At 44.3% G+C, this 25,891-nt stretch overlaps 1 protein-coding gene across 1 annotated transcript in view; it reads left to right on the top strand.

Moving 5' to 3' along the window:
* Positions 1-25,891, top strand: part of STAM2 (signal transducing adaptor molecule 2) — a 47,037-nt gene that overhangs the window by 13,370 nt on the left and 7,776 nt on the right. Inside the window, exons 5-12 of the mRNA XM_069732940.1 lie at positions 271-417; positions 519-588; positions 17,401-17,590; positions 18,555-18,649; positions 19,900-19,994; positions 21,360-21,447; positions 22,149-22,203; positions 24,757-24,910. Coding sequence (XP_069589041.1) covers positions 271-417; positions 519-588; positions 17,401-17,590; positions 18,555-18,649; positions 19,900-19,994; positions 21,360-21,447; positions 22,149-22,203; positions 24,757-24,910 — 894 coding nt within the window. The remainder of the gene's footprint in view (positions 1-270; positions 418-518; positions 589-17,400; positions 17,591-18,554; positions 18,650-19,899; positions 19,995-21,359; positions 21,448-22,148; positions 22,204-24,756; positions 24,911-25,891) is intronic.

Raw genomic sequence — 25,891 nt, 5'->3', positions numbered from 1 at the left:
ATGAGCTCCTTGCCTGTTAGACCGACCACCTTTGAGGTGGCAGGTAACCTTGACAGCGAGTTGCTGAAGGAAGATTTTTAATAATTTGCAAACCTGATTGTTTTTGCAAGCACTTTATCAATTAACAACGTGTTTTACACGTGGATCCCCGATTCAGAGTTACTTTCTTCTTGTAGGGCCATGAATATGACCCAGAAGAGAGCATGTGATGTGCAAAGTAACAGCTCGCTCCATTATTACCAACCTTTGATGTTTGTTCTTAATTTGTAGGCACATCCAAAGGTATCCGATAAACTTAAAGCAATGATGGTCGAATGGTCAGAAGAATTTCAGAAAGACCCCCAGTTCAGCTTAATATCGGCCACCATCAAATCTCTGAAAGAAGAAGGTGTATCATTTCCTACGTCTGGCACTCAGGTACAATGACATTGTAGTGATCTTTTCTTAATTTGGGGGTACATGACTGAGCAGAGACACAGTAAAGACTGAGCGCATTAAATGTTCTCCTTATTCCTCAGACCGCTTCAAACACTCCAAAGAACGGGACGCCGAAACCCAAGAACAAAGAAGACGAAGATATCGCTAAAGGTAAGTTTTATTACCAGTCACTGCTGTCCGTCATCGTCCGATGGGATCTGTCATGGCGCCATTTACAACATTGACTTAATCGATTTTAATCTTAATCGTCTTATAATCTTTTTTTTGAACATTTACTGTAGTGAAATATGGATAAGTATGATTGTGTGACTTGCAGTGGTTTAGCATTTGCCCTGAAGGCTGCAGGTCTCACCAAGGTGTTAATATGTATTATCCTGAGAAAGCAGCCTTCTGTCTCCAATCTCGCCAGGGGGCCTAGCTAAGGACCAGGAAGAAGAGGAAGAGCTTCACACCTTCGGCTTTTTTGAAGAGGGCTGTCAATTACAGCCTGACACTATCTGTCTGTGAGAACCTTTAGGCCAGTGTTTCTCAACTCCAGTCCTCAAGACCCCACCAACGGGTCATGTTTTTAGGATTTCCTTAGTATTGCACAGGCGATGGAATTAATGCTTGAGCAGGTGATGAAATTATCACCTGTGCAATACTAAGGAAATCTGAAAACATGACCTGTTGTGGGGTCTTGAGTACTGCAGTTGAGAAACACTGCTTTAGGCAAAGGGTGTTCAGAGGAAAATAATATATTCATTGGGGTAGCGGCCGTGGCCCAATCAAAAACAAGCAATTATAATATTAACCCGAGAGGCTGTTCTAGAAATTTGACCTCCGGAGTAACTCTATAAATTAGGCTTGTATACATATAAAGTTGTTCACAGATTGGGGGGCAGCCTAGCTGATATGATCCAGTCCATATTCACCCCCCCCCCCTCAGGGAGTAGAAGCAGACTACAAGTTAGCTATTTCTGTAAGTTTTCTCCTGCTTAGTTTATACTGTTTTGCATATCTATAACTCAAAGCTCGATCTGACCTGACAAGACAGCCGAAACAAAGCGATCCAGAGAAAGAATTAAATTAAAGCTTTATTGTTTACAATACAAATCATATGCCTCTATGCCCAAACTGGGAGGCTGGATAGTACATATCAAACTCAATAGCTGGTAATACAGGAAAATACAATTATAACCCTTAAACCTGTCTTGTATATTTATCGCTGCCTCAGCATACACATAATACAAATATCAATAGAAACAAGGGTAATATCTACCTGTGATACAGCGTCCCACCTCACCCCATTGGAGGCATATGATTTGTATTGTAAACAATAAAGATTTAATTTAATTTTTTCTCTGGATCGCTTTGTTTCGGCTTTATTGTCAGGTCAGACCGAGCTTTGAGTTATATGCATTGTGAAGTGCCAGATATTATAGATGGACATTTGGTGATTAGACTGTTTTGCATATCTGTATGTCTTTTTATTACCATATTTTTATACATTTTTCTTAACTGTAAGCACTGTACCTTTTTGTATTAAAGCATAAAACTTTAACAAGTTGAACCTTGTATGTTCTAAAGAATCCATAGCCTTTAACTGTTTGATCCTTATGAATGGTAGACAGTAGTTGTAATATTTCCGGGACTCATCGCCCGTGTGTTCGGTGAGTGGTGGCAGCGTGTATGAGCGGGTGTGTGGCCTGGATAGGTGTGTGATTTATGCTCCCATTACAGCATAGGACAGAGGTTGAATGCTAGACTGAGAGAGGGGAGATAGATTAACCCTTGCAGGCGCAACCCCAAGTCACGTGCTTTGAGCAGGTACGCGACAAATTAGTGGCAGCACGGAGGGATCCGTGACATTTACAATACACATTTCTTTAAAAACATTCAGACCTCGTGGATATTTGAGGTTTGACAGACTGAAATATTCCTGCATTAAGTCACAAAACCGCTCTGGCTTTATGGAGCTGATATAGAGTGGCATGCAAAAGTTTGGGCACCCTTGGTCAAAATTACTGTTATTGTGAACAGTTAAGCAACTTGAAGATGAAGTGATCGCTAAATGACCTAAAGGTAAATATGACACATTTAATTTCCTTTGTATTTTAGGTACACACACACACACACATGTATATGTATATACTAGATGGTTGCCCAATTCTAACGCATCGGGTATTCTAGAACATGTATGTCCACGTAGTATATTGCTCAGCCACGTAGTATATTGCTCAGCCACGTAGTATATTGCCCACTGACGTAGTATATTGCCCAGCCCAGCCACGTAGTAGATTGCCCAATCACGTAGTATATCGCCTACAGCACAGAGCCACGTAGCATATTGCACAGCCCATGTTGTATATTGCCCAGCTACAGTGGGGCAAAAAAGTATTTAGTCAGTCAGCAATAGTGCAAGTTCCACCACTTAAAAAGATGAGAGGCGTCTGTAATTTACATCATAGGTAGACCTCAACTATGGGAGACAAACTGAGAAAAAAAAATCCAGAAAATCACATTGTCTGTTTTTTTATCATTTTTTTTGCATATTATGGTGGAAAATAAGTATTTGGTCAGAAACAAACAATCAAGATTTCTGGCTCTCACAGACCTGTAACTTCTTCTTTAAGAGTCTCCTCTTTCCTTCACTCATTACCTGTAGTAATGGCACCTGTTTAAACTTGTTATCAGTATAAAAAGACACCTGTGCACACCCTCAAACAGTCTGACTCCAAACTCCACTATGGTGAAGACCAAAGAGCTGTCAAAGGACACCAGAAACAAAATTGTAGCCCTGCACCAGGTTGGGAAGACTGAATCTGCAATAGCCAACCAGCTTGGAGTGAAGAAATCAACAGTGGGAGGAATAATTAGAAAATGGAAGACATACAAGACCACTGATAATCTCCCTCGATCTGGGGTTCCACGCAAAATCCCACCCCGTGGGGTCAGAATGATCACAAGAACGGTGAGCAAAAATCCCAGAACCACGCGGGGGGACCTAGTGAATGAACTGCAGAGAGCTGGGACCAATGTAACAAGGCCTACCATAAGTAAGACACTACGCCACCATGGACCCAGATCCTGCAGTGCCAGACGTGTCCCACTGCTTAAGCCAGTACATGTCCGGGCCCGTCTGAAGTTTGCTAGAGAGCATTTGGATGATCCAGAGGAGTTTTGGGAGAATGTCCTATGGTCTGATGAAACCAAACTGGAACTGTTTGGTAGAAACACAACTTGTCGTGTTTGGAGGAAAAAGAATACTGAGTTGCATCCATCAAACACCATACCTACTGTAAAGCATGGTGGTGGAAACATCATGCTTTGGGGCTGTTTCTCTGCAAAGGGGCCAGGACGACTGATCCGGGTACATGAAAGAATGAATGGGGCCATGTATCGTGAGATTTTGAGTGCAAACCTCCTTCCATCAGCAAGGGCATTGAAGATGAAACGTGGCTGGGTCTTTCAACATGACAATGATCCAAAGCACACCACCAGGGCAATGAAGGAGTGGCTTCGTAAGAAGCATTTCAAGGTCCTGGAGTGGCCTAGCCAGTCTCCAGATCTCAACCCTATAGAAAACCTTTGGAGGGAGTTGAAAGTCCGTGTTGCCAAGCGAAAAGCCAAAAACATCACTGCTCTAGAGGAGATCTGCATGGAGGAATGGGCCAACATACCAACAACAGTGTGTGGTAACCTTGTGAAGACTTACAGAAAACGTTTGACCTCTGTCATTGCCAACAAAGGATATATTACAAAGTATTGAGATGAAATTTTGTTTCTGACCAAATACTTATTTTCCACCATAATATGCAAAAAAAATGTTAAAAAAACAGACAATGTGATTTTCTGGATTTTTTTTTCTCAGTTTGTCTCCCATAGTTGAGGTCTACCTATGATGTAAATTACAGACGCCTCTCATCTTTTTAAGTGGTGGAACTTGCACTATTGCTGACTGACTAAATACTTTTTTGCCCCACTGTATGTAGTATATTGGCCAGCTATGTAGTATATTGCCCAGCCACGTATGACACAGGTTAAAAAAATAAAAAATAAACACATACTCTCCTTCCGCCGGCGTGTTGTACCACTGTCCACGGATTATCGCTGGCGGCGGCCATCTTCCGGAGGTTGCGAGTGCTCGGCTTCCCGGGGCTTCAGGAAAATGGCCGCGGGATGTCGCGCGTGCGCAGATGGAGATCGCGGCGGCCATTTTCCTAAAGCCGAGTTCCATTGCAAGTCCCAGGGCTGGTGAGGAGGACCTATGATGACGTCGCGGTCACATGACCGTGACGTCACGGCAGGTCCTTGCAGCACACCAGCCCTGGGACGGGACCGGAGGCTGGCGCTTGCAATGGAGCGGTCCGGGGAGCGTGGCGAGGAGCGAGAAAGGCGGAGGAGGGTGAGTATAGCAGGTTTTTTGTTCTTTTTTATTATTTTTAACATGCTTATTTTTACTATTGATGCTGCATAGGCAGCATCAATAGTAAATAGTTGGGGGACACACAGGGTTAATAGCAGCGGTAAAGGAGTGCGTTACACCGCGGGCCGTTACCACTGCCATTAACCCTGTGTGAGCGGGATTACGGAGTGGGCGCCGGGCAGTGAGTGCAGGGGAGTAGGGGAGGGACTAATCGGACTGTGGCCGTCGCTGATTGGTCGCGGCAGCCATGACAGGCAGCTGCCGAGACCAATCAGCGAACGAATAACCGTGACAGGACGACAGACAGACGGAAGTACCCCTTAGACAATTATGTGTATATATATATATATATATATATATATATATATATATATATATATATATATATATATATATATATATATATATATATATATATATATATATATTAGATGGTGGCCCGATTCTAACGCATCGGGTATTCTAGAATATGCATGTCCACGTAGTATATTGCCCTGCCACGTAGTGTATTGCCCAGCCCACGTAGTACTTTATATTGCCCAGTCACGTAGTATATTGTCCAGCCACATAGTATATTATTATTATTATTATTATTTATTTATATAGCACCATTGATTCCATAGTGCTGTACATGAGAAGGGGTTACATACAAGTTACAAATATCACATACAGTAAACAAACTAACAATGACGGACTGATACAGAGGGGCGACGACCCTGCCCTTGCGGGCTTACATTCTACAGGATTATGGGGAAGGAGACAGTAGGTTGAGGGTTGCAGGAGCTCCGGTGTTGGTGAGGCGGTAGCTCCGGTGTTGGTGAGGCGGTAGCTTCAATAGTGATGAGGCAGCAGCGGTGTCAGTGCAGGCTGTAGGCTTTCCTGAAGAGATTAATTTTTTGAGGTTCCGTCTGAAGGATCCGACTGTGGTTGATAATCGGACGTGTTGGGGCAGACAGTTCCAGAGGATGGGGGATATTCGGGAGAAGTCTTGGAGGCGATTGGATGAGGAGCGAATAAGTGTGGAGGAGAGAAGGAGGTCTTGGGAGGACCGGAGGTCAGTATATAGCAGAGCCACGTAGTATATTGCCCAGTCACGTAGTATATTGCCCAGTCACGTAGTGTATTGCCCAGTCACGTAGTGTATTGCCCAGTCACGTAGTGTATTGCCCAGTCACGTAGTATATTGCCCAGCCACATAGTATAGTATATTGCCCAGCCACGTAGTGTATTGCACAGCCCACGTAGTACGGTATATTGCCCAGTCACATAGTATATTGCCCAGCCACATAGTATATAGCAGAGCCACGTAGTATATTGCCCAGTCACGTAGTATATTGGCCAGCACAGAGCCACGTAGTATAGAGACTTAAAAAAATAAATAAACATACACTCACCTATAGCCCGTTGAAGTCCTGCTATACTCACCATCCGCCACCTTTCCCACTCCTCGCCATGCTGCTGGGATCGCTCCATTGCAAGCTGCAGCTTCCGGTCCCTGGGCTGGTGTGAGCAGGACCTATGATGACGTCGCGGTCACATGACCGTGACATCACGGCAGGTCCTTGTCGCACACCAGGCCTGGGACGGGACCGGAAGCTGCCGCTTGCAATGGAGCGGTCCCGGGAGTGTGGCGAGGAGCGAGAAAGGTGGCGGAGGATGAGTATAGCAGGTTTTTTTTTTTTTTTTTTTTTTAATTATTTTTAACATGACATATTTTTACTATTGATGCTGCATAGGCAGCATCAATAGTAAATAGTTGGGGACACACAGGGTTAATAGCAGCGGTAACGGAAGGAGTGCGTTACACCGCGGGCCGTTACTGCTGCCATTAGCCCTGTGTGAGCGGTGAGTGGAGGGGATTACGGAGCGGGCGCCGGGCAGTGAGTGCAGGGGAGTAGGGGAGGGACTAATCGGACTGCCCGTCGCTGATTGGTCGCGGCAGCCATGACAGACAGCTGCCGAGACCAATCAGCGAATGAATAACCGTGACAGGAGGACAGACAGACGGAAGTACCCCTTAGACAATTATGTATATAGATATATATATACACACATCGGGTATTGTAGAATATGTATGTATGTATATAGCAGACACGCAGTATATAACACAGCCACGCAGTATATAACACAGCCCACGTAATATATAGCACAGCCCACACAGTATATAACACTGCCCACGTAGTATATAACACTGCCCACGTAGTATATAGCAGCCACGCAGTATATAACACAGCCCACGTAAAATATAGCACAGCCCACGCAGTATATAGCACAGCCCACGCAGTATATAGCACAGCCCACATAGTATATAACACAGCCCACGCAGTATATAACACAGCCCACGCAGTATATAACACAGCCCACGCAGTATATAACACAGCCACGCAGTATATAACACAGCCCACGTAATATATAGCACAGCCCACACAGTATATAACACAGCCCACGCAGTATATAACACAGCCCACGCAGTATATAACACAGCCCACGTAATATATAGCACAGCCCACACAGTATATAACACAGCCCACGCAGTATATAACACTGGCCACGTAGTAAGTAGCAGCCGTGCGGTATATAACAGCCCACGTAGCATATAGCAGTGTGGGCACCATATCCCTGTAAAAAAAAAAATTAAAATAAAAAATAGTTATATACTCACCCGCCGCTGTCCAGCAAGCTGTCCCGATGCGTGCGCGGCTGCCGCCAGCTTCCGTTCCCAGCGATGCATTGCGAAATTACCCAGATGACTTAGCGGTCTCGCGCATCAGCGGACGACGGAAGATGAGAATAGCAGTTTTGTTTTTTTTTAATTGTTTTTAACATTAGATCTTTGTACTATTGATGCTGCAAAGTTGGTCACACAGGGTTAATAGCAGCGTTAACGGAGTTTGTTACAACGAGGTCCGTTAACGCTGTCATTAACCCTGTGTGAGCGCTGACTGGAGGGGAGTGTGGAGCGGGCGCCGGGCACTGACTGGACGGAAGTAGGGAGGGACTAATTCTCGGCCGGACTGTGCCCGTCGCTGATTGGTCGCGGCCTGGCAGCCGCGACCAATCGGCGACGCGGGATTTCCATTACAGACAGACGGAAGTGCCCCTTAGACAATTATATATTTTTACTAGCATTTGCAGATAACTGTGATTTTTTTTTTTAAACTGAGTGTTTTTGGTTTTACTATTCTCTTTTGTGTCTTCAAGTTTCTTGGTGGTGTGTGAACATGTTCCTACAGACTTGTTCACTGTGCAAGTAGCCCATGTGTTCCTGTTTCCATAATTGTTCTCTTGTGTCTACAAGACTAGGGAGTTACCCACCACTCCTTGTGGGCTATCTGCACAAAAGCTGTTCCACATGGACATTTCCTCTTTTAACCCTGTTCACACAGGTAATATACAAATGATCAGGTTTTTAAATACATCAGATAGGGATTGCATACATCAGTTAGGACTGCTCTATATGTGTATACCTTGACATTTGGTGGAGCAGCTTAGTATACATTGTCTAAGGGTCACTTCCACCCCCCATGCTTAATGGTTGGGGAAATGTTCTTTTCCTGAAATTCTGTGCCCTTTTTTCTCCACACATACCTTTCATTGTGGGCAAAGAGTTCTATTTCAACCACACAGTCCACAGGACTTGTTTCCAAATTGCATCAGGCTTGTTTAGATGTTCTTTTGCATACTTCTGACTCTGAATTATCTCATGAGGACACAGGAGAGGTTTTGTTCTGATGATTCTTCCATAAAGGCCATATTTGTTCAGTTGTCTCTGAAAAGTAGAACAATGTACTATAAAGGTACCGTCACACTGAACGATATCGTTAACGATACCGTTGCTTTTTGTGACGTAGCAACGATATCGTTAAGGAAATCGTTCTGTGTGACAGCGACCAACGATCAGGCCCCTGCTGGGAGATCGTTGGTCGCTGAGGAAAGTCCAGCACTTTATTTCGTCGCTGGATCTCCCGCTGACATCGCTGGATCGGCGTGTGTGACACCGATCCAGCGATGTCTTCACTGGTAACCAGGGTAAACATCGGGTTACTAAGCGCAGGGCCGCGCTTAGTAACCCGATGTTTACCCTGGTTACCAGCGTAAACGTTAAAAAAAACAAACCCTACATACTTACCTTCAGCTGTCTGTCCCCGGCGCTGTGCTTCTCTGCACTCCTCCTGCATCCTGTGTCAGTGCCGGCAGCCCGAAAAGCACAGCGGTGACGTCACCGCTCTGCTTTCCGGCCGCTGGGCTTACACAGGGCAGAGAAGCAGAGCGCCGAGGGACAGACAGCGGAAGGTAAGTATGAAGTGTTTTTTTTTTTTTTTTTTTACTTTAACGCTGGTAACCAGGGTAAACATTGGGTTACTAAGCGCGGCCCTGCGCTTAGTAACCCGATGTTTACCCTGGTTACCGGCATCGTTGGTCGCTGGAGAGCTGTCTGTGTGACAGCTCTCCAGCGACCAAACAGCGACGCTGCAGCGATCCGGATCGTTGTCGGTATCGCTGCAGCGTCGCTCAGTGTGACGGTACCTTAACTCCAGAGTCTGCTAAATCTTTCTGAATGTCTTTTGCAGTCAAGGGAGTGTTCTGATTTCCCTCTCTAGCAATCCTAGGAGCAGCTCTTTGAAATTTTGCTTGGTCTTCCAGACCTTATCTTGAACTTCACTGTTCTCGTTAACTGTCATTTCTTAACCCCTCTGTGACCTTAGACGTACTATCCCGTCGAGGTGCCCTGGGCTTATCTGACCCTGGACGGGATAGTACGTCATAGCCGATCGGCCGCGCTCACGGGGGGATCGCGGCCGGGTGTCAGCTGCTTATCGCAGCTGACATCCGGCACTATGTGCCAGGAGCGGTCACGGACCGCCCCCGGCACATTAACCCCTGGCACACCGCGATCAAAGATGATCGCGATGTGCCGGCGGTGCAGGGAAGCACCGCGCAGGGAGGGGGCTCCCTGCGGGCTTCCCTGAGCCCCCCGCAGCAACGCGATGTGATCGCGTTGCTGCGAGGGTCTCCTCACCTCCCTCCCTGCTCGAGCCCCGGATCCAAGATGGCCGCGGATCCGGGTCCTGCAGGGAGGGAGGTGGCTTCACAGAGCCTGCTCAGAGCAGGCACTGTGAAGCAGCCTGCACTCCTATCAGATCAGTGATCTGACAGAGTGCTGTGCAAACTGTCAGATCACTGATCTGTGATGTCCCCCCCTGGGACAAAGTAAAAAAGTAAAAAAAAAATTTTCCAAATGTGTAAAAAAAATAAAAAAAAATATTCCAAAATAATGAAAAAAAAAAAAAAATATTATTCCCATAAATACATTTCTTCATCTAAATAAAAAAAAAAAAACCAATAAAAGTACACATATTTAGTATCGCCGCGTCCGTAACGGCCCGACCTATAAAACTGGCCCACTAGTTAACCCCTTCAGTAAACACCGTAAGAAAAAAAAAAAAAAGAGGCAAAAAACAACGCTTTATTATCATACCGCCGAACAAAAAGTGGAATAACACGCAATCAAAAAGACAGATATAAATAACCATGGTACCGCTGAAAGCGTCATATTGTCCCGCAAAAAAAGAGCCGCCATACAGCATCATCAGCAAAAAAATAAAAAAGTTATAGTCCTGAGAATAAAGCGATGCAAAAATAATTATTTTTTCTGTAAAATAGTTTTTATCGTATAAAAGCACCAAACCATAAAAAAATGATATAAATGAGGTATCGCTGTAATCGTACTGACCCGAAGAATAAAACTGATTTATCAATTTTACCAAACGCGGAACGGTATAAACGCCTCCCCCAATAGAAATTCATGAATAGCTGGCTTTTGGTCATTCTTCCTCACAAAAATCGGAATAAAAAGCGATAAAAAAATGTCACGTGCCCAAAAATGTTTTCAATAAAAACGTCAACTCGTCCCGCAAAAAACAAGACCTCACATGACTCTGTGGACCAAAATATGGAAAAATTATAGCTCTCAAAATGTGGTATTGCAAAAAATATTTTTTGCAATAAAAAGGGTCTTTCAGTGTGTGACGGCTGCCAATCATAAAAATCCGCTAAAAAACTCGCTATAAAAGTAAATCAAACCCCCCTTCATCACCCCCTTAGTTAGGGAAAAATAAAAAAAAATGTATTTATTTCCATTTTCCCATTAGGGCTAGGGTTAGGGCTAGGGCTAGGGTTAGGGCTAGGGTTAGGGCTAGGGTTAGGGCTAGGGTTAGGGCTAGGGTTAGGGCTAGGGTTAGGGCTAGGGCTAGGGTTAGGGCTAGGGTTAGGGCTAGGGTTAGGGCTAGGGCTAGGGTTAGGGCTAGGGTTAGGGCTAGGGTTAGGGCTAGGGTTAGGGCTAGGGTTAGGGTTAGGGTTAGGGCTAGGGTTAGGGCTAGGATTAGGGTTAGGGTTGGGGCTACAGTTAGGGTTGGGGCTAAAGTTAGGGTTAGGGTTTAGATTACATTTACAGTTGGGAATAGGGTTGGGATTAGGGTTAGGGGTGTGTCAGGGTTAGAGGTGTGGTTAGGGTTACCGTTGGAATTAGGGTTAGGGGTGTGTTTAGATTAGGGTTTCAGTTATAATTGGGGGGTTTCCACTGTTTCGGCACATCAGGGGCTCTCCAAACACGACATGGCGTCCGATCTCAATTCCAGCCAATTCTGCGTTGAAAAAGTAAAACAGTGCTCCTTCCCTTCCGAACTCTCCTGTGTGCCCAAACAGGGGTTTACCCCAACATATGGGGTATCAGCGTACTCAGGACAAATTGGACAACAACTTTTGTGGACCAATTTCTCCTGTTACCCTTGGGAAAATACAAATCTGGGGGCTAAAAAATAATTTTTGTGGGAAAACAAAAAGATTTTTTATTTTCACGGCTCTGCGTTATAAACTGTAGTGAAACACTTGGGGGTTCAAAGTTCTCACAACACATCTAGATAAGTTCATTGAGGGGTCTAGTTTCCAATATGGGGTCACTTGTGGGGGGTTTCTACTGTTTAGGTACATTAGGGGCTCTGCAAACGCAATGTGACGCCTGCAGACCAATCCATCTAAGTCTGCATTCCAAATGATGCTCCTTCCCTTCCGAGCCCTCCCATGCGCCCAAACGGTGGTTCCCCCCCACATATCGGGTATCAGCGTACTCAGGACAAATTGGACAACAACATTTAGGGTCCAATTTCTCCTGCTAACCTTGGAAAAATACAAAACTGGGGGCTAAAATATAATTTTTGTGGAAAAAAAAATATTTTTTATTTGCATGGCTCTGCGTTATAAACTGTAGTGAAATACTTGGGGGTTCAAAGCTCTCACAACACATCAAGATGAGTTCCTTAGGGGGTCTACTTTCCAAAATGGTGTCACTTGTGGGGGGTTTCTACTGTTTAGGTACATTAGGGGCTCTGCAAACGCAATGTGACGCCTGCAGACCATTCCATCTAAGTCTGCATTCCAAATGGCGCTCCTTCCCTTCCGAACCCTCCCATGCGCCCAAACGGTGGTTCCCCCCCACATATGGGGTATCAGCGTACTCAGAACAAATTGGACAACAACTTTTGTGGTCCAATTTCTCCTGTTACTCTAGGGAAAATACAAAACTGGGGGCTAAAAAATAATTTTTGTGGGAAAAAAATTTTGTTTTATTTTTATGGCTCTGCATTATAAACTTCTGTGAAGCCCTTGGTGGGTCAAAGTGCTCACCACACATCCAGATAAGTTCCTTAGGGGGTCTACTTTCCAAAATGGTGTCACTTGTGGGGGTTTTCAATGTTTAGGCACATCAGTGGCTCTCCAAACGCAACATGGCGTCCCATCTCAATTCCTGTCAATTTTGCATTGAAAAGTCAAACGGCGCTCCTTCCCTTCCGAGCTCTCCCATGCGCCCAAACAGTGGTTTACTGCCACATATGGGGTATCAGCGTACTCGGGACAAATTGGACAACAACTTTTGAGGTCCAATTTCTTCTCTTACCCTTGGAAAAATAAAAAATTGGGGGCAAAAATATAATTTTTGTGAAAAAATATGATTTTTTATTTTTACGGTTCTGCATTATAAACTTCTGTGAAGCACTTGGTGGGTCAAAGTGCTCACCACACCTCTAGATAAGTTCCTTAGGGGGTCTACTTTCCAAAATGGTGTCACTTGTGGGGGGTTTCAATGTTTAGGCACATCAGTGGCTCTCCAAACGCAACATGGCGTCCCATCTCAATTTCTGTCAATTTTGCATTGAAAAGTCAAACTGCGCTCCTTCCCTTCCGAGCTCTCCCATGCGCCCAAACAGTGGTTTACTGCCACATATGGGGTATCAGCGTACTCAGGACAAATTGGACAACAACTTTTGAGGTCCAATTTCTTCTCTTACCCTTGGAAAAATAAAAAATTGGGGGCAAAAATATAATTTTTGTGAAAAAATATGATTTTTTATTTTTACGGTTCTGCATTATAAACTTCTGTGAAGCACTTGGTGGGTCAAAGTGCTCACCACACATCCAGATAAGTTCCTTAGGGGGTCTACTTTCCAAAATGGTGTCACTTGTGGGGGGTTTCAATGTTTAGGCACATCAGTGGCTCTCCAAACGCAACATGGCGTCCCATCTCAATTCCTGTCAATTTTGCATTGAAAAGTCAAATGGCGCTCCTTCCCTTCCGAGCTCTCCCATGCGCCCAAACAGTGGTTTACTGCCACATATGGGGTATCAGCGTACTCAGGACAAATTGGACAACAACTTTTTGGGTCCAATTTCTCCTGTTACCCTTGGTAAAATAAAACAAATTGGAGCTGAAGTAAATTTTTTGTGTAAAAAAGTTAAATGTTCATTTTTATTTAAACATTCCAAAAATTCCTATTAAACACCTGAAGGGTTAATAAACTTCTTGAATGTGGTTTTGAGCACCTTGAGGAGTGCAGTTTTTAGAATGGTGTCACACTTGGGCATTTTCTATCATATAGACCCCTCAAAATGACTTCAAATGAGACGTGGTCCCTAAAAAAAAATGGTGTTGTAAAAATGAGAAATTGCTGGTCAACTTTTAACCCTTATAACTCCCTAACAAAAAAAAAAATTGGTTCCAAAATTATGCTGATGTAAAGGAGACATGTGGGAAATGTTACTTATTAAGTATTTTGTGTGACATATCTCTGTGATTTAATTGCATAAAAATTCAAAGTTTGAAAATTGCGAAATTTTCAAAATTTTCGCCAAATTTCCGTTTTTTTCACAAATAAACGCAGGTACTATCAAAGAAATTTTACCACTATCATGAAGTACAATATGTCACGAGAAAACAATGTCAGAATCACCAGGATCCGTTGAAGCGTTTCGGAGTTATAACCTCATAAAGGGACAGTGGTCAGAATTGTAAAAATTGGCCTGGTCATTAACGTGCAAACCACCCTTGGGGGTAAAGGGGTTAAGGTACCTTCACATTTAGCAACGCTGCAGCGATCTAGACAACGATCCCGATCGCTGCAGCGTTGCTGTTTGGTCGCTGGAGAGCTGTCACACAGACAGCTCTCCAGCGACCAACGATGCCGATCCCCTGGTAACCAGGGTAAACATCGGGTTACTAAGCGCAGGGCCGCGCTTAGTAACCCGATGTTTGCCCTGGTTACCAGCGTAAAAGTAAAAAAAAAACAAACACTTCATACTTACCTTCCGCTGACTGTCCCCCGGCGCTGTGCTTCCCTGCACAGTGTAAGCACAGCGGCCGGAAAGCAGAGTGGTGACGTCACCGCTGTGCTCTGCTTTCCGGCTGGCCGGCGCTCACAGTGCAGAGAAGCACAGCGGAGGACAGACACCGGAATGTAAGTATGTAGTGTTTGTTTTTTTTACATTTACGCTGGTAACCAGGGTAAACATCGGGTTACTAAGCGCGGCCCTGCGCTTAGTAACCCGATGTTTACTCTGGTTACCAGTGAAGACATCGCTGAATCGGCGTCACACACGCCGATTCAGCGATGTCTGCGGGAGAGCCAGCAACCAAATAAAGTTCTGGCCTTCTAGCTCTGACGATGGCACAGCAGGATCCTGATCGCTGCTGCGTGTCAAACTGAACGACATCGCTATCCAGGACGCTGCAACGTCACGGATCGCTAGCGATATCGTTCAGTGTGAAGGTACCTTTAATGACTAGAGGTGATTGAATAGCTTCGGATAAGTGCTTATCCGAATAGCTGCGTCGGTAACCTGGATAAATGCAGCGCTCCCAATAATCAGCTGTTTGGTGCCGCAGCTGCATGTGTCGCTGCTGTGTGACAGTCATAACACTTGCATGGACAGCCTGTTTGTTGTTTTTATAAAGTTGGGAAATTTGTACCACTTGATGAAAATGGTGAACAAGCCATAACCCTAACAAGCGAATTAGGCTATGTTCACACACTGCGGATTTTTCTGCGGATCCGCAGCAGTTTCCCATGCGTTTACAGTACAATGTAAACCTATGGGAAACACAATCCCCAGTGCACATGCTGCAGAAAAAAACGCGCAGAAATGTAGCCGTTTACATTCCGCAGCATGTCAATTCTTTGTGCAGAATCCGCAGCGGTTTTACACCTGCTCCATAATAGGAATCCGCAGGTGTAAAACCGTAGGTGGAATCCGCACAAAAACCGCAGTAAATCAGCAGGATAAATGCAGTGTTTTTGCCCTGCGGATTTATCAAATCCGCTGCTTAAAAATCCGCAGTGGACCATTCTACGTGTACACGTAGCCTTAAGGTCTGAAACCTTGGTCCGTTATCTGCGCACACAAATCTCCAAGGGTGCCCAAACTTTTGCATGGATCCATTTTCCTTTTTGTAATGTTTAAAACAAAATGACAATATCATTTTGTTTTGTTTAAAATGCAAAGGAAATGTGTCATCTATAACTTTAAGCCTTTAACTTCACAATAACAGTAATTTACACGCCACTGTAATGTGGTTTAATGCAGTAATCACCTAATAAACAGAAAACAAATCCCTTCAATTATTTTTTTTTTGTAGCTACAGGGTAAAGCTTGGCTTCTGTGGGTGACTGGTTATTATGTAAGGCCTCATTCAGATGTCCGTTTTATTCACGTTGGGTGAAAAACCCACTGGATTTCATTCCAAAGACATACTGATAGGGAATTTAGATTGTGAGCCCCATCGGGGACAGCGATGAAAATGTGTGCAAACTGTAAAGCGCTGCGTAATATGTTAGCGCTATATAAAAATAAAGATTATTATTATTAAGATTATTATTAGTGTTTTTGATCAGCATTTCATCGGCGTTTGATCAGTTTTTCTGGGATGAGAAGAAAAAAAAGTTTTTCCAACTCAATTAGTCCATAAAAAACATCTAGCACACTGATGGCATCCGAGTGCAGTCCGATTTTTTTATTTTATTTTTTTTTTTACATTTTTTCATGGACTAGCATTGCCGATTTTGATCCAACACTCAAATCAATATCGGACTGCTCGGTCCACTAAAATAAAAAAAAAAATCAGACATGTGAATAGCCCCATAGACTATACTATGTACGAGTTATATCCTTGAAAAACACGGGAGAGAACGCGTGCAGGAAAAACGGATGTCTGAACGAGGCCTTAGTCTGGTAGGTATCAGATGGCCATAATAATAATAATATTATTTATTTATATAGCACCAATAATTCCATGGTGCAGTACATGAGAAATAAACTAACAATGACAGACTGATACAGAGGGGCAAGGACCCTGCCCTTGCGGGCTTACATTCTACAGGATTATGGGGAGGAGACAGTAGGTCGGGGGTTGCGGTAGCTCCGATGGAGTTGAGGTGGTCTTAAAGGAGTTCTCCCACTATAAATTAGGATGGGAGATGAAGGAGTGATCAGTGTGGCTACAACAACTGGGACCACCACAAATTTTATAAGCTACACTTGTGATTAGAGCAGGGGTCAGTCGTGGACACTTCATTCATACCTGGAGCTTTGTGGCCGCCGTTCTTGGATTTGCCGGGTGTCCAGCAATCACTTATCCTGTATGTAGGTGAAAGATGTATTTTTTTTTTTTTAAATCTCATTAATGCAGCCACGTAATAATGTCCTTATTTAGGTGAATGTTAGCAGCATTGCTCTACTAATGAATATCTGCTCCATGGAGGTTCTTTCTTTTTTGGTCCAGGAGCTTTTCTATGGCATGTGCCAAATGCTAAGTACGTGTACAAGTTTTGAGCAAATGTGCTCGAATAGGGTGTTATCTGATCATGCTCATGTGCTAAGAGTGTCTTCCGCGTGCTCGAAAAATATGTTCATGTGTTGCAGCTGTCAAGAAGCCGCGACTCTTAACATATTTTTCATGCACACCGAAGACACTTCGTTAGCACACGAGCATGCTTAGATAACACCTTATCCCTGTACGTTCGCTCATCAGCAATATGTACCCTAATGGACGCAATACTTCTTGTGGTTCTAGTACTCGAGCTCACATCACTTTCTACATGAGAACTGCAGGAAGTCTTGGCGATCTGGGCTTACTACAGATTCTCTTATACTTTCACGTGTTATTCAGTGATTATCATGTTTTTTCTCTTTGCCTGAATTAAAATCATTTTTCTCCCAATTGACAGCAATCGAGTTATCCCTGCAAGAGCAAAAGACGCAACCATCAGAGATCAAATCCCTGTACCCAACCGTGGACGCACATCATGACAGCCAGAAGACGGCCAGGAAAGTCCGAGCGCTCTATGACTTTGAGGCCGTGGAGGACAACGAGCTGACGTTTAAAAGCGGAGAAATCATAATTGTGCTGGACGATAGGTAAAAAAGTGTGTGCAACCAGTCACATGTTAGGGCTTTCCATGATCACAATATCGAAGGCCATCAGGAACAGATCAGCGGGGTCCAAAGCTCGGCACCCCCCACCAGTCAGCTCATGTGAGTGTTGCCAGCACGTCCTCCACTCGGCAGCGTTGTGCTTGGTAATGTAGAAACGTCCTTTTTACTTTAATGGACAGTATTCCAAGAACTGATTCTATTAGTAAGCCATATAATAATCAGTGTTACCGATGGAGAGTCCACGCACATCCGTGCCATTCCTGCTGCGATGGAAAACCGGACCAAACTCCTCCAAATAGAAGTGTGAATAGAGCCGTATGGATTTCTGAACTATTCTATGACAAGTTAGATATGGGGGCGTCTCTGCCCCTCTAAATCCTTTGTATTATAATAAATGACTTCAATCCAGGCACTATAGTTATAGTGTGTTACATTTTGATATTCAGACCGTAGGCAAAAAAAAAAATCCTTAGGCTCTGTGCACACGTTGCGGATTTTGCTGCGGATCTGCAGCGTTTCCGCACCTGCGGATCCGCAGCAGTTTCCCATAAGTTTACAGTACAATGTAAACCTATGGAAATCAGAAAACGCTGTGCCCATGCTGCGGAAAAAAACGCGCGAAAACGCAGCGGATTATTTTCCGCAGCATGTCAATTCTTTGTGCGGAATCCGCAGCGGTTTTACATCTGCTCCAATAGGAAACTGCAGATGGAAAACCGCAGCAGAATCCGCAGTAGAAAACGCAATAAATCTGCAGTAAAAACTGCAGCAGATTTATCAAATCCGCTGCGGAAAAATCCGCAAAGGATCATTCTACGTGTGCACATACCCTTAATCCTCCGCAAGAGCCTCATTGATGCTTCCATTCACTTGCTGTGTTCTTTTCTTTTACAATTAATACTTGGTACTAGAAATCTGACTTGTTTTACATGACGTTCATTCGTAGCGATACAAACTGGTGGAAGGGAGAAAATCACAGAGGGGTCGGATTGTTCCCGTCCAATTTTGTCTCTACAGCCTTAAATGCGGAGCCTGAAGCAGGTATGTAACGGAGCAGATGGGTCTGTGTGATGGCTGGGTTAGCAATAAACATTATATAGATAGCATAGCATGATATAGATTGCCATAATTCCTCCACAGAGCCAACTAGGAGGAGAGTATAGTATTTGTTTATTTTTGTAGTGATTCACTTGGGATGGTCCATATAGAAATTGGTGGTCTTGTAAGGCTTCAGATCGGGGTCTCGCCAGTGTCTGTACGCAGCAGCGTCTTGTCTTCAGGTCGCCTCCACTTTCCCTCGCTCTGCTCTATGACTGTTTTACTTACAGAGAAGAATCGTTCCATATTGATCAGGAACAGTTATTAAATCAGAGGAATTGACAGCAGCCAGTTCTATAAATGTCACGAATCTATGCGGCAATGCAAATAGCAGCATTTGAGCAGCGCCCAACAGATGGCTGCTGTGTATTCGGGTTTTCTTTGCTTCTTGAGTAGAAAATGTTAATTGATGTCTAACGAGCTGCTGTTTCAAAGGGAAGAGCCTGGATGGCTTCTGAAGTGCTGCAGCCCAATAGCTGAAGCCTCCTCTCTTTACTTCATTGCTGACGGTTCACATTTTAAGTACCAATTGTATCAAAATAGAAAGAGCCGACACTTAGTAGTAGTCCTTAGTAGTGATAAGCGAATGTGCTGGGATAAGGTGTTATCTCAGGATGCTCGGGTGCTAACCGAGTGTCTTCGGCGTGTTGGAAAAATATCTTCGAGTCCCCGCGCCTGCATGTCTCGTGGCTGTTAGACAGCCACAACACATGCAGGTATTGCCTGTTTGTTAGTCAATCCTTGCATGTGTTGCGACTATCGAACAGCCACAAGACATGGCCTGAGCATGGCGCATCCCGTATGGCCTGAGCGTGGCCCGTCCCGTATGGCCTGAGCGTGGCCCGTCCCGTATGGCCTGAGCGTGGCCCGTCCCGTATGGCCTGAGCGTGGCCCGTCCCGTATGGCCTGAGCGTGGCCCGTCCCGTATGGCCTGAGCGTGGCCCGTCCCGTATGGCCTGAGCGTGGCCCGTCCCGTATGGCCTGAGCGTGGCCCGTCCCGTATGGCCTGAGCGTGGCCCGTCCCGTATGGCCTGTGCGTGGCGCATCCCGTATGGCCTGAGCGTGGCCCGTCCCGTGTGGCCCATCCCTTAAGGCCTGAGCGTGGCCCGTCCCGTATGGCCCGTGCGTGGCGCATCCCGTGTGGCCTGAGCGTGGCCGTGTCATTGACTATTCTGCGTTTTACTTTGGTTTAGCCGTTGCTGATAACGCTTCTCCTTCTGAAGAGGTCGTTCTGGAAGCAGCAGCCAAGTCTGAACCTGATGAACCTGAGCCAGTATTCATAGATGAGGTATGTGCAGATTTTTTTTTTCTTAAAGGGAATGTGTCACTGGTAAATCAGCTAGTGTCTAAATTATGCTTTTAAAATGAAAATATTTTTATTTATTTTTGACATATAAAAAGGAATCAAAACCTTGTAATTTTCACCCTGATCACAACGCCTTATAATAATAATAATCTTTATTTATATAGCGCCAACATATTCCGCAGCGCTTTACAGTTTAACAGTTTCAAACACAACAGTCATAGGTAACAAGTATTAGACTCCTACTTCCTGTTATGTACAGAAGACTTTTCAGCAGTCTCATTGTCACCACAGACAATGTTACAATGATTGATTCCACTATATATAGTAGAAAATGCAAGATCTACCATTCACAATAGGAGATATCACAGCTCACCTCCTCCTGTACAATGACTGATGACACCTCTATATACAGTAGATAACACAGGATCCACCATTCACAATAGATATCACAGCTCACCTCCTCCTGTACAATGACTGATAACACCTCTATATACAGTAGGTAACACAGGATCCACCATTCACAATAGATTATATCACAGCTCACCTCCTCCTCCTGTACAATGACTGATAACACCTCTATATACAGTAGATAACACAGGATCCACCATTCACAATAGGTGATGTCACAGCTCACCCCCTCCTCCTGTACAATGACTGATAACACCTCTATATACAGTAGGTAACACAGGATCCACCATTCACAATAGATTATATCACAGCTCACCTCCTCCTCCTGTACAATGACTGATAACACCTCTATATACAGTAGATAACACAGGATCCATCACTCACAATAGGTGATGTCCACCTCTCGTGTCTCCCCTTTCCCTTATAGATTGTAAGCTTGCGAGCAGCAGGGCCCTCATTCCTCTTGGTATCTATTTTGAACTGTGATTTCTGTTATGCTGTAATGTCTATTGTCTGTACAAGTCCCCTCTATAATTTGTAAAGCGCTGCAGAATATGTTGGCGCGATATAAATAAAATTATTATTATTATGTGACAGCTCACCTCCTCCTCCTGTACAGTGACTGATAACACCTCTATATACAGTAGATAACACAGGATCCACCATTCACAATATGTGATGTCACAGCTCACCTCCTCCTGTACAATTACCAGTGCTTACTATAGTGGGGTCTCCAGTCCATCACATCTCTATGCAAACTTTTCCTTAGATTGGGTGGAATCAATGTGGTTCCCAGTGGTCGGACCCCCCCCCCCAATCCTAGTATCCAGAAGATTCCCTGGAATCCCCTCTTTTAGGTCACAGACTCAGGTGTCACACGACAATAGAACATGTAAATTCTACAAATATTGTCTAAATTAATTCTCTACTCTTTTCCAGGAAAAAATGGACCAGACATTACATTTACTTCAGAGCATCGATCCCACAGACCCCAAGCCGGATTCAGTCACTCTGCTGGATTTAGAAGGTATTGGGTTACATCCAAATATACAGGAAACACCTCACCTAATCCAGGGTCTCCATGAACGTTCAGGAGTAAAGGCGAATATTGGCTGAGCCTGTCTCTTTTTTTTTTTTTGGCTGAGCGACCGACCATATAATTTGTCTAGTGTTGTCCCCAGAAGACAGATGTCGGGGGGAGGAAAAGAGTCAGGCATGGTTAGTTTCAGCATACCTGATCCTTTGTTTCTCTAGGGAGACCTGCGTCCATTCACTCATTCTAGATGCCGAATGAGTTAACTGAAAATCTGTCAGTGAGCTTTTTTGTAACTTTTTTTGTTATCACTCTATTTCTGAACTCCTATGTACTGATTTATGACCTCAGAATATATCAAAATTGAGCTAAAGTTTGATCTGGTTAAAAAAAAACCCTGAAACGAGTGCAGAGAAATAGCGAATATAAAATACAAAATCTCTGTCAAAATGAGCTCACTGACGGAGAGAATCAATTTCAACATTTTTAATGACACCCAATTACAAAAATCATTTTTGATCCCAAAATGCAAGCATTTATGTAGAGGAATAAAATTTCTCAAAGGTGAAAATTCTTATCAAAATCAGTGTTGATGTTAATGGAAAATGTAGGAAAAAAACATTTTTTTTTACCATGGCAATAGTAGTATATACTTCGTGTTTGTTTTTTTTGTTTTTTTCTTTTTCTTTTTTTAGATATCTGTCAACAAATGGGTCCAATGATTGATGACAAGTTAGAGGAGATTGACAGGTGAGTCCTTAAATCCAGTGGACACCCAAACACAACTAGTTAAATAATGTGTAATCTTCTTATCCGAGACACTTCCATTCATTCTTTAATTCTCCTTTTTCTTCGGACCTCATGCACCAGCAACTATTAAACAACTCAAAAGGCCCCCGATATCGGTCACACGTGTCTTCTTGGCATATGCAGGACCATGTGCTCTGCCATAAACTATATACTAAGTGTTGCCAGCTGACACCGTAACATGATGTATTCTGCTGTCTGTGATGTTTTTTGCCTTCTCTCACCCTGCCTATCTGCGGAGGTTGGCACCCTCTTGGACGGAATATGGCACCCCCGCTCCTCGACAACTGGCCCTGCCAACCCTAAGAGTCCCTTACTACAGAGTCTTATCCTAAATTCTAAGAATATAGTCCAAAACATGCAATGGCTATAAAGCAAGACCCTAAGCAAACATAAGCGTACCAACATAGGTCAGTGCTAGGTACAAGTCACCAATGTGTTAACAATCTTTTATGGTCTGACAGTACTATCGGGCAATCCTACTCTAATGGTTGTTACACCCTAATTAGTCCCTAAGAGACATCCCTGCCAACCAGCGGAGGTTGGCACCCTCTTGGACGCATTATGGCGCCCCCGCTCCTCAGCGGCTTACCCTAGTGGCCCTAATAAATCCCTCAGGTACACAGGGACACTGCACAGGGAGGTGCCTATGGGATTACCACTAGTGAAAAGTTATTACAGACCCCCAGTATCAGTCAGACCATAACAAAAATAGAGAAAAAGAGAGAGGGCGGTGCAGTACATTCAAAAAACACACTCAATAGTAGACCTGGGATCATCCAATAGAGGTTCTTTCTCCGACCCCCAAACAAGTACATGCCAGATATATAGTTATTGCAACATACCCCTCATTCAATGTGTCTCAACATTACTTATTGCACCATGCCCAAACCAAAGTTACAAATCCACGTATGGTGAAAGAATCCAATGAACACTGGTGCACTTATCTGTATTCATATCATGATACCAGTAGTCTCGCCTCGACGCGTTTCCCTCCCATGATATAGTTCCTCGGGAGGCATATGGGAAATTCTGCGTGTGTGAATCACATCAGAGTTGTATGCAGCGCCTGGTTGCAGCAACCTGTCAATTTTCTCCGACACTGTAATGTGTACGGAGATGCCTGCCAACTGATTGTCGGGAAGACGTTGATCGGGCATGTCTGATTTCAGACTGATAAGGGCTGTGTTCTCATGGAGATAAGTCGCTGGCAGAGATGTCTGTCGGGGGCTTTAACAAAAGAGGACACGTGCGCTCGGATGAACGATCGCTCCTGTGTAAGAAAGAGAGGGCTAGTACGGCTGCCGGCTGAACTATCGGCCCAATCATCATTTGTTCGTCACCCATGTAATGTGTATATGAGGGCTTACATGGGTATTCCCATCTCCCAAGATCCTATCCCAATATGTGGTAGGTGTAATAATAATTATAATAGTAGCAAGTTCATCCAATTAGAATTGTAGTATAGTTCTTCTGATTAGCTCTGTTTCTTACCCCATGTGCACAGCATTGCAGTACCCATGGTTATGACCACTAACTGTCACTATATCAGTAGTCGTAACCATGGATACCTAAACGACTGCAATGCAGTGCACATAGGGTAAGTGACATCGTGAATCCGAAAAACTGCACTACATTTCTAATTGGAGGTATTTGCTATTATTATTATTATTATTATTATTATACCTAGTACATATTGGGATAGGATCTCTGAGATGGAAGTACCCCATTTAGGATGCGTATAAACTATGGTGAGAGTGTCAAATAATCATCGGTTGTCTATCACCGACGCGGCACTGGACGTTTTTTGCTGACAATGTCGAAGAACGATCATTCGTGCTCACAAACGGCTCCATGTAAGTGGGAAGCAAACGACTGCCGATCCACGTGGGCCTTCAGATCTGCGCAGCTTCATTTTTATTAATGGCAGATACAAAGTCATTACAGTATTCAGTGCCCGGACAGATCCCGTTCCGCGCATTTCACATGTCTGGTTTCTCCTTAATTGTATCAATTTACTAAGTTTGGGGGGAATGGCTGCGGATCCATTCGCAGGACCCCGGTCCATCAGCCTCGTTGGTGATCTGTGTTCTGAGAATCGGCGCGTGGCATCCTCGGCTCTTCTTTTGATTAGCCTGCCTGGCACGATGTCACATGTACATCACGACACCGCAACAACGGTGCCAGGCCGGCTAATCAGAAGGAGCCGTGGACGCGGTTCAACAGGCGCTTCTCGGGGCTCCTCCTCGGCAGCCACAGATTACTGACGTGGCCGATGGAGTCCGTCCTGCAAATCAATTCTCATGATGTTTGAAGGTTACAAAATATCGACGATCTCCATGCCGCTCTGAGCATTTGTGGGTCCGATTCTTAGGCCACGTCAGTATTTCGTTGATGACTTATGCACACTGGGAATGTTATTTTTTATTTTTCGGTAGTTTTGTGCTGTTCTTTGGATTGTCCTTGTAGTTATATCTGTCCCTCCTGTGTCTCCAGGAAACATTCGGAGCTTTCTGAGCTGAATGTGAAGGTGCTGGAAGCTTTAGAGCTCTACAACAAACTTGTGAATGAAGCTCCTATGTATTCTATGTACAACAAGCCTCCTCCGCAGACACAGTACCCCCCAACATCCCTCGGGGTCACCATGCAGGTTTGGGCACTTTGTTTTACATTATCAGAAGCCTGAGTCACTGGAATAGGTTACCTGATTCATATATGGATAGCAGTATACAAAGTGTTTCTGCTATGTAACTGGGCTAGGATGTGGATCACTTTATGATCGGCGATGGTCTGATCTGTGGGACCCCCACTGATCCTGAGTGTGCATGGCACTTGTGTTTTCAGGGACCGGCAGACAACCTCATGTACTTGTATGCAATTTGCTGCGGTTCCTTTCACTGCCAGCACACCGATAGACAATATTCATGGCACATACACTAGCGCCAGCTCTGCGTCCCCTCACTAGCGGGGTACCGGAGGTTGGACCACAGCTGGTCAGACATTGATAGCATATCCCATTGAAACGCCCGAACTTTAAAGATAGGAGTCCAGCACACACCCTGATTTCAATGCTCTGGAATCCATTGTTTTGCAGACCTAAAAAATATCAAATTAATGTGCCTTATGCTTCTTATTAATGTCCAAATAATCCTCAAAATTAATTTATTGGGTTTGGCGTTACTCCTTTTTCCTGGGTTTGGTTCTCGGATGAATCATGAACCCCGCATCTATCGTGTCCCTGGTATCATCGCTGGATCACTTAGTCCATACCCAGTAATTCTTCTAGTTAAAAGTGAAGAATAGTTACGAATTTTTTTTCTAAAGTTTGTTCATCCTGAAGATTTTTGCATATTGCAAACTGCATGATAAGAAGCGGAAATCGGAGGGTGACGCTTGGATGTGACGTACCGTGGCTCAATGGGGCAGAATACTGCAGAAACAAGTCCGTTCTACTGTGAGATAAAGTATAATTGTGCCATTTGTCACATTTTTTGTGACATCTTGGCTAACATGGGGAATATTCACTTCATTTGCAAAGTGGATTAAAAAAAAACAAAAACCTAAGCGTTGACCCAGGTCCGTCAGAAGCGTTCGGAGTCGTGAAGGTCACCTGAGATTTCTCGCTGCGGCT

Source organism: Ranitomeya imitator, chromosome 7 (assembly GCF_032444005.1).
Source record: "Ranitomeya imitator isolate aRanImi1 chromosome 7, aRanImi1.pri, whole genome shotgun sequence".
NCBI classification, from domain to species: domain Eukaryota; kingdom Metazoa; phylum Chordata; class Amphibia; order Anura; family Dendrobatidae; genus Ranitomeya; species Ranitomeya imitator.
Note: the sequence above shows the minus strand (reverse complement) of the source record. Positions and strands in the feature narration are given on the sequence as shown.